The 9,822-nt window shown below is 37.7% G+C and overlaps 1 protein-coding gene across 1 annotated transcript; it reads left to right on the forward strand.

Annotated features, from left to right (window-relative positions):
* Nucleotides 1-2,815: 2,815 nt before the first annotated feature.
* Nucleotides 2,816-9,662, forward strand: LOC101862713 (the record flags this gene model as incomplete). Its single annotated transcript, XM_035968797.1, is given in 6 exon segments — nt 2,816-2,819; nt 3,365-3,552; nt 4,586-4,702; nt 6,909-7,053; nt 8,417-8,527; nt 9,529-9,662. Coding segments are annotated over 6 exon segments (699 nt in total), but the record flags the coding sequence as incomplete, so codon positions are not given.
* Nucleotides 9,663-9,822: the final 160 nt, after the last annotated feature.

Consider the following 9,822-nt stretch of genomic DNA (forward strand, 5'->3'; position numbering starts at 1 on the left):
TACTACTACTACTACTACTACTACTACTACTACTACTACTACTACTACTACTACTACTACTACTACTACTACTACTACTACTACTACTACTACTAATAATAATAATAATAATAAACAGCAAATAATTAATAATTTCATTTACATTGCTCATATCCACGCTCTATGGCATGCTTTATGGGTTTAAAACTATCAATCACCATCACCATCACCATCTTCATCTTACACTATCCAATTTGATTCGAAATGATCTAAAGTGTATCGGTTCAGACATAAAGCAATAGCTCATGAAAAATTAACATCCTCTTTTCACTCTTCGTTAACAGAATAAAGTTTTTGTTATTCTGAAGAAAAAAATACCAGTCGTTCTTTCAGTATGTGGTTACATTTTTTGTTGTTGCAATTTTCGGCGAAGGAGAACAGCGACCGTGATAAGCACCTACTGTTGGATAAGGTACATGTACTTTTTTCTCGGAGGTGAAAATCGCTATAAACAAATCTGAAAATATTTCAGAAGTTTAATATAATATAGGTTTTGAAAAAAAATCTAAATTATAATACCTTTATCATTACATCTGAATGCAAGTGCACCAGAGAAATGAAAAGGAGAATTCCAATTGCCAAAGATAGTTTCAATAAAAAGGAGCCCAATCCATGATGCTTATGATGATGATGATGATGATGATGCTTATGATGATGACGAGCTCAGGCCATTAAACTCGATCTAAAAGCTTTGCGTAAGTAGATGTTCAAAAACTGTAAAGAAGGGATGACATATCATGGACTACGTTAGCGAGTATTTTGAGTAGTTAAGAGGCAGCAATTTGTCAAGGAGAAATGGCTGGCACAGTACAATAAACAGCACTTCGTAAAGGTCAATAGTCAAGATTGCGGACACTTCAAAGCCATACATCCGAGATCACTGGATATCTTTGGCTTCTTTTTACATTTTTTTTTTCACTTCGACGTAAGTACTCGAGATGTGTAGCTCTTTAAGGATTTCAATTTTTTAAAGAGTATAATGTTGTTTATTTCATGAGTTAAAATAAGATCGTTGCCTCTAATTTTCTTTTATTCCATGAACAGAATTATGCGTTTTTACACACCCGCCCCCCCTTTTTTTCCCCAACTATCATCTTTCACTTTTTTAAAGGGTCCCGTAGGAAAAGAATACAAATTGAAAGCTCAAATTGCCCTGCTTCTGTTTTCCTTAAATTGATGTTCTGATTTTAAAAATGGAGGCTGGGTGATAGAACATTTGTTGACGACAACTTCAATCAAAAACAACATTTAACGACAATAACTACAAAAATAACAACAACAACAGCAACAACAACAGCAACAACAACAGCAACAACAACATCAACATCAACATAACAAAAATAACAAGTTTTTTTTCGTCTGTACCTCCGATGACAGCAACCACAACCATAATCACAACAACTACTACTACTACTACTACTACTACTACTACTACTACTACTACTACTACTACAAAAACAACGACACAATCAACAATAAACAGTAAAAACAACCAAACAGCAACAGTTGCAGCGCACCAACATCCACAGAATCGACAACAAAACAAAGACAGCATCAGTTAGAACAATGACAAAAACCTCTTGCGCAAGTAAAAGGCTCAACTAATTAAACCTGATATTTTCTACAATACTCCCAGCGCCCCTCCTTCAATAACAATGGCAATACATGTATTAATACGGTCCAACACAGATATTTATTGAACTAACAGAGGTTCCAACGAGCACCCCCAGGGATTTATGCACCATTTAGTTTCGACCCCCAGCCTCTACTGTCTCAGCGGGGTAGAGTTCATTGACTTATAAAGAGGAAAACGTCGCTGCAGAGCCAGAGTGAAGCTAAAATGTTTGTGGCCACGAAAATTCTGTTTTGAAAGACCAGCATAAAATAGTAAAAGGAAAATTCGAATCATGTTCAGGTGGTATTTAATGTTTTTTGCAGGTTCCTTGGTGTTGCTTTTAAAAATGTTTTGTTGGTTTTTTTGGCACATATTTATATATATATATATATATATATATATATATATATATAATAATAACTATACTATATGCATATAAAACTATACTATATGCAGAGTTCCGCGCAATTTACCAATCGGTGCAATCTTAAGATTGCGCTGCACTTTTTAACGATCGTATAATTGCGCGGCCATCTTAAGATTGCGTTAATATTTTAAATGTTAAAAATATTTTTTTTTCTAAATTCACTTCCATCTTTATTCTTTTACTCACATCTAGGAACATTTACGTATGTTTTCAAAAGTGTGAACATATGAACATTAAAATTAAGATATGAAACTGAAGAGCTCACAAAAAGGATACAATTACATGTCGTTAAAACGCGCAACGCAATCTCAAGATTGCCGCGCAATTATACGATCGTTAAACTGCGCCAATCAGTAAATTGTGCGGGAACATAATAATAATATATAATCATTATAATAATAGCTTTACAAATGGCCTTTGCAAACAATAATAACGGATAGTTGGAGGGCGCCACTGGCCACTGGTATGTCCTACATCTTTACTTTCCCTCTGTTGTTTCTGTCTGTGAGTCTTACTTATTCTCAGCACTTAACAGCCATTTTTGTGGCAACGTGCTTCTCTTTTTTACTCAAACAAACAAAACAGCTGTATTCTGTTCGCTATTTTTGTTTGGTCACTTTTAAAACTTTATTATTTTTAGTTTGTTTCTTTGTTGTTGTTTTTTTTTTTGTGTGTGTTTATGGGGAATTTTTCGTTTGTTTGGTTTTTTTCCTTTACATATTTAGGGATTAGGTATGAGTATGAGCTTCAAGCTATTGACCGTTGAACCAGTGTAGGTCTTTTAGCTATGGTGGAAAGGTACAACTATTGATTTTTGACTAGGCCTATTTAATTTTCTTTGTGAATTCTTGAGAGGAGCTCAAGATTAATTTATCAAGTTAAAAGTAAATATATATCTGACAGTACAACTATCGTAAAGTTTGTTAGTGCGTGATGAATCATGAAGGGGAAAAAAGATATAATCTGGATTTTCAGTCTGAACACAATGTCCTGTTTTTGTGTTGCTCCTCGTATTTTTGTAAAGCGCTGCGAGTTTGTTCTTTAATTGGCGTTAAGCGCTCTAATATAAATGTTCATATTATGCAGTTTTTAAGTAACAGTAGTAGTAATAGTAGTAGTAGTAGTAGTAGTAGTAGTAGTAGTAGTAGTAGTAGTAGTAGTAGTTGTTGTTGTTGTTGTTGTTGTTGTTGTTATTGTTGTTGTTGTTGTTGTTATTATTGTTGTTGTTGTTGTTGTAGAAGTAGTATAGTAGCAGCAGCAGTAGCAGCAATACCATTATTCAGTATTTTGTTTATTCCTTCACAGATTCTGCACCACACCCATCCTGTTTCTAGTTATCTGTGACCTCTTGACAAAGGTCAGAGGTCATGGCTATCTCGCTGAGCCACCTGGAAGGTCTTCCATGTGGAGATTTGGATTTGCCACCGTCAGAAATTACCAGGACAACGAGCTGTTCTGTGGGGGGTTCCAGGTTAGTTCTCATCTTGTAACACCCTCCGACGGCTGTGGTTGAGTGGTTAGGCCTTTCGCCGTTGCAGGCAAAAGTCGCGAGTTCAGTTCCATCATGGGCAGAAAGAAGTGTGTTTTTTGGTTTGTTTGTTTATGTTTTTCTTTGTTTGATTGTTTGTTTGTTCGTTTGTTTATTTGTTTGTTTGATTGTTTGTTTGTTTGTTTATTTGTTTGTTTGATTGTTTGTTTGTTTGTTGTCCCTTTGGGACAATGCAGTTTTGTGTTATCTTAAATTCTAGTATCTCCATACATTTGTTGGACTGTGGTATCCCCTTCAACCCGAGTTCGCTTTGACAGACAGGGTGGTAGCACCCACCTCTTAAAAGATTTTAATTGTGCCGACGGAGGTGTGAAATCTTTATGGTAATGAAAATCGCTAAAGCGTTCTGCCTCTTATGACGGAGTACAAGCATCTATGTTGTAACGCTTAGACGCTTCGACGTCGCATGTAGAAGATATGGGGTCAATGTTCGTGTAGAGAGAATGTTTACCCAGTATCTCGGGATTTCTGCAGGAATGGTGTATACCTCTCATCCCGGGTTCGCTCTCACAGACAAGGTCTAAGGCCGCCTGTTAGATAATCTAAATAGTGTCGATGTGGGCATCAAAACTCCTACACTAAAATTAATCATCATCATCATCATCATCATCATCATCATCATCATCATCATCATCATCATCATCATCATCATCATCATCATCATCATCATCAATTGCCACATCTGCGGCAGACATCGGCGATCATGGTTCTCCATTTATTCCTTTTTGCTTGGATGCTCTTAAAAAAGCTACGTTTCCCTGATCTTTACCCGTTGCCCTTTTGTTTAGGTTCCTTAAGTAAGTTGCTCTGGGCCTACCCTTGCCTCGTTTGCCTTCAATCTTGCCAGTGAGAGATAGATGTTAAAGGCCTTTATGCCTATTCAGGTGTCCCCAACCTACATTTGCCGTTTCCTGGTTGTTTTAACACTTCAAGGGTTTTCTTCAAACTTTCACAGCACCAGCAGTCTTTGGGTGGCAAGTGTGGCGTGTGTGGAGACCCCTACGACGGAGAGCGCGAGAACGAGGCCGGGGGGAAGTACGCCACTGGGGAGATAGCCAGAGTGTACACACAGGTCAGTCAGACAAACGGCTTCACCATGATGCATAACAAGAGGCAATGTCTTAGTACATGCCATGAACGCGGTGTGGGTTCTAATCCTTTTTCAAAAGAGAAGATCACAAAGAAGCGCGTGCAGGCATCTCAATCAGTAACTGCAACGATCCACGTGTGGTGATGACAACGTTGTTGGGCCAGATGATAGTAGATACCTTAAGTGAATGCGACAAAAACTTTCTATAGTGAATAATAACGGGCCATGAGGAGAGGGCTCATTACCTGACCCCAACCCCCCCCCCCCCCAAAAAAAAAAAAAGTTTTTTTTTAAAATAAAAAAAATGAATTATTAATTAATTAATCAATTAATCAATCAATTAATTAATTAATAAATAGATAATAAAAAATGTCCCAAACAAAAACAAACAAATAAAAACATAAAACAAAACAAAGAGGAACTCAATAACATCTAAGTGCAGCCTTCGGCGCAAAAATTGATGGCAACGGCGCTATGGGGTACAAAAGGTTTTCTGCTAATAGACTTTCTACCATGAGGTCACACTGTCAATGTTGCCTGATACTGTAAAACATTCAACAAGCTTAGAGTGGGGGCACGACGAAGAGACCAGAGGGACTGAAGAGAGGTGTCACTATGCAACATAACAACGCCACTCAGCATACAGCAAACTAGACCAAACACTGGATTCAGAACTATGTTTGGGAGGTTTTGCCACATCCTCTACATTGTCCTGATCTGACCCCTTCTAGAGAGGTGAGCAGAGTAAGCCTTAATCGCCGTTTGGACTTCTCTGTTGACATCCATCCCTTGGCGCTCATATGACTGTATGCAGTTGCGAGCGCAGTAAAACCTTACTAAACTAAACTGACCCCTTCTGACTACCATCTCTTTGGACCCCTCAAGAGACACTAAACCAGCAAAACCTTTGACGAAAACGAATATTTAATCCTTGAAGTAAAAACTTGGTGGCCAAATATTGACGAAGATCTTTTCAGGAGCGAAATCCATCCTCTTACGCTTTATTGAAAGAAAAAAGATTTTGAAGGTTACTCCATTATGAAGCTCTATAATAATGACAATGACAATGACAATGACAATCTTTATTCATCTCGCAGGGAGAAATTTGTCTTGGTCGTTAACAATGGCAGTAGACGTTACAAAAGTTAGACTTAAAGGTGCACTCACGCAAACTCACAACAAGACAGGACATTAGACCAAGTAAATACATGTCTCACGGGCTGGGACAACCCGCTCCGTAAAACATTCATTCTCTCTCTCTCTCTCTCTCTCTCTCTCTCTCTCTCTCTCTCTCTCTCTCTTTCTTTCTTTCTCTCTCTCTCTTTCTCTCTCTCTTTCTCTCTCTTTTTCATTTGTAGCACTGTGTGTTCAGTAACCTCACTGCAGTTGGTACGAATGAATTTCTATATCTGTCTGTTCTTGCTTTTTTGGAAATGTATCGTTTACTGCGGGTCTATAGTTGAAATTCCGATGTCAGTGGGTGGCTATGGTCACTAAGCATTATTTCCGCCTTTTTTAGAGCGTTTGTCTTGTGCAGATATTCAAAGTTACTTTGGTCTCTACCAATTGTTCTTGATGCCTTTTTTATCAACTTATTTAGTTTTATAATGTGCTGCCTTCCCAGATTGCTACCATAGCAGGTGATTCCAAAAATTATCAAAGTTTCTATTGTGGTGGTGTAGAAAATCTGAAGGATGGATGGATTCAGATTGAAAGACTTTAGTTTCCTCAGAAAGTACAGCCTCTGATTTACCTTTTTAACGATATTGTTTACGTGGTTTTGCCATGTAAATTTATTGTCTATTGTAAGGCCAAGATATTTGTATGAATCCGTGATTTCAATAATTTCTTGTTCAATTACGAGTGGTGGGATTGTTGTGACATTTATGTAAGCATTTATGTGACATTTTATTTCGACCAAACATTTTTATAAAATATTGAATCTGTGGCCGTTTTTATTTTTACCTTACTTCCCGGACAACCTTTGTACTTCATGATTTCCATTCGTTTTTTGCTCACGTACTCACTCCACCACCGTCACTTTTTGTTGTTTTTTGTGTTGTTGTTTTTTAAATTTAATTTTTTTTTCTTTTTTTTCTTGGGGGTTGGGTGGAAGGGGGGGGGATTGCCCGCTTTCCTTTCTATTCAAATGTCTTAATGTCTTCGATCCATGACCTTTTCCTTTCAGGGGCAGGACATTCAAGTAGCAGTTCAAATCACAGCCAATCACATGGGCTGGTTTGAGTTCCGTCTGTGCCCCGTCAACGACGAGAATGTCAAGGCTACCCCGGAGTGTCTCGATAGGCACTTGCTGCAACTTGCAGACGGGTCAGGTGAGTACTTTCGAGTCAAGACCGGAGACTCGTTGCCTATTATAACATCCAAGACTTCGGCACTCTTGACGTTATTTCGATTCGCTATAGAGAGCACCATTTGACTCAGTTTTTTAAACCAATATTAATATGAAGTGCAAGTAGTAAGGAAAAGTTGCATGCACACTTGACTATAACAAGTCTTGTGTTTTTACCTTCATTGGCACGTCACAGGGCAGCTGTACAGCGAAGGTATTTTTAGAAAGAGTGGTTGCAATGACAGTTTCAAATCTAACATATCATTATTATTATTATTATTATTATCACTACTACTATTGTTATTGTTACTGTTATATTATTGTTATCGTTATTGTTACTATTGGTATTACTATTATGATTATTTTTATTAATATAATTATTATTATTATTATTATTATTATTATTATTATTATTATTATTATTATTTTTACTATTGCTATTACTATAACAATTAATTTTACAATTATTATTACTACTACTACTACAACTATTATTATTATTATTGTTATTATTATTATCATTATTATTATTATTATTATTATTATTATTATTATTATTATTATTACTATTATTACTATTGTCATTATCGTTATCATTATTATTATTATCATTGTTATTGTTATTGTTATCATTATTTTAACCTATGGTTTGAACGAACACTAGAGTAATGATATCCCTGACAGTGCACTGTCATGGCCGTCGCTCTTTGCGCTCCACAAAATCTTCCCTTAGAAGCCTGCGTACAAAGGGTGCCCAAATATTGAACAAAACACAAGTCTCACTATGGTCAAAAGGCCTAATGATTAGGTTCTCGGACTCGCAACCGTAAGGTTGAGGGTTTGAATCCCGTCAGAGGACCGACGTTGCGTCCTTGGGAAAGGCACTTTGCACGAACCTTCTTCACTTCATCCAGGCGGAAATGCATACTTGACTATTGAGAGTGAAAGATCTTGTCCTTTTGTTTGTGTTTGGGCACATGTAACCCATTGCTTCCACTGTATGCTTCCCAGGACGGCCAGAATGTTGCTGAGTGTTTTCAGAGTGTCTGCATGGGTAATATCAGTTGTAAAGCCCTTAAAGAGTGCTGTTGAGCATATATATTATGCACTATGTATATGCAATTATTATCATTATAAGTGCACCTGGCGCTGTTCACCCACTGCCCTTCAGTTGGCTCCAAATTGAGAGCCAAATGGCGCTGTTCATAGTGAACTGTAATCACGCCAGAGTGCACGCTTCAGGATAGTATAAGACAAGTCTTTGGTCAGAAAAGTAATTAACTATTATTCAAGAGATTAGATACGGAGTGAAGGTGGTGTGAAATAAGACATTCGTCCTTTCCCAGGTCCCAGGTACCAGCTGACAAGTGGCGTCAGCACCAAGTATTTGATGACGTACAAGCTACCAGCTGGCCTGACGTGCTCGCAGTGTGTACTGCAGTGGAAATATCACACAGGTGAGGAGGTCTGTAAATACAGTAGGATCTGTCTAAGATGGTCACCCATTATCCAAGAGAAAAGACGCAGTTTTAAAAAGGTGGACGTTTTACAGTGTCATTTTAATGTTACACGGAGTGCCCTTTTGGGGGGGGGGGTCGACAAACCGATCGCCTGCCGATCGCCTGACTCGTCGCCTGAAAACTTCTGGTGACGAGTCGGGCATTCAGTTTGTGCCATGACAGCCGCTTTGGGACATCAATCTGGCCTGCCAAAGGAACAGAATCGGACCGATGGTGTCAATTGGCACTGGGTATTAAAAAATGCAAGGAGAGAAATGGTGTCCATTTCTATAAATGGTAGTCTGTAGTGATTCTTAGCGACAAGATGCTGCCGAGTTTATCTGGACTAGAAAAAAAAATTAATTAAAACATGTTTAGTGTCAAAATTTAAAACACGGAGGTGCATTATATAAAAATATATAATAATTTTTTAATACTTTTTTTAAATGGATGGTCTATTTATTATTATTTCAGTATGATACACCTCTGATGGCGATGCATAAAGCACGAATAACGATTTCTTTAGATTTTGAAAGATATATTGGAAAGTAATTAATTCCGAGAGAAAAATCAACAAGAACAATGACATACCATAACACGGAATGACAAGTGCGTCAAGCGTTTCGACATTCGGTTCCACTGCGCTATCATGGAATTACAAAGTTCTGCCTGACATTTCGGGTCGTTTTGAGTTACTAAGACCACGAAGTCGAAAACCAAATGTTCTATCTACTCTGTCAAAATCGTAAGATTATTCCGAGTCGTTATCAAGATATTCAAAGGAATGCATTCGACAAAAGCTTGACATTATGTTATGAAACCCAAAATACATTTTTACGTAAATTTGCTCGAAACTAAGTACTGAGCAGATATAGTTTAGTAATTCTTGAGTAATGATTTGCACACCACTTTAACGAAACATACTTCGTTTGCCAATTTCTAAATTCATTCGATCCTAGGCAACAGCTGGGGCACAGATCCTGATGGTACCTCCTGCGTGGGCTGTGGGCCACAGGAAGAATTCTACGGCTGTGCAGACATTGCCATATGCGAAACTGGACCAGTCCCAGTGACTACAACACCAGCGAATCAAGTAAGGATGGGTTTTTTTTTAAAATCTTTCTTAAACATTTTTAGTATAACCTATTGCTCGCTTTTCATGTGCACCCCCCCCCCCATCCCACGCCTCCCCGCTTTGTTCTCGTGCTATAAATATCATTTTTTAAAAAAAAATCTTTCTTTCTCACACATTT

This window comes from Aplysia californica, unplaced genomic scaffold (assembly GCF_000002075.1).
Source record: "Aplysia californica isolate F4 #8 unplaced genomic scaffold, AplCal3.0 scaffold00083, whole genome shotgun sequence".
In the NCBI taxonomy this organism is placed as follows: Eukaryota; Metazoa; Mollusca; class Gastropoda; order Aplysiida; family Aplysiidae; genus Aplysia; species Aplysia californica.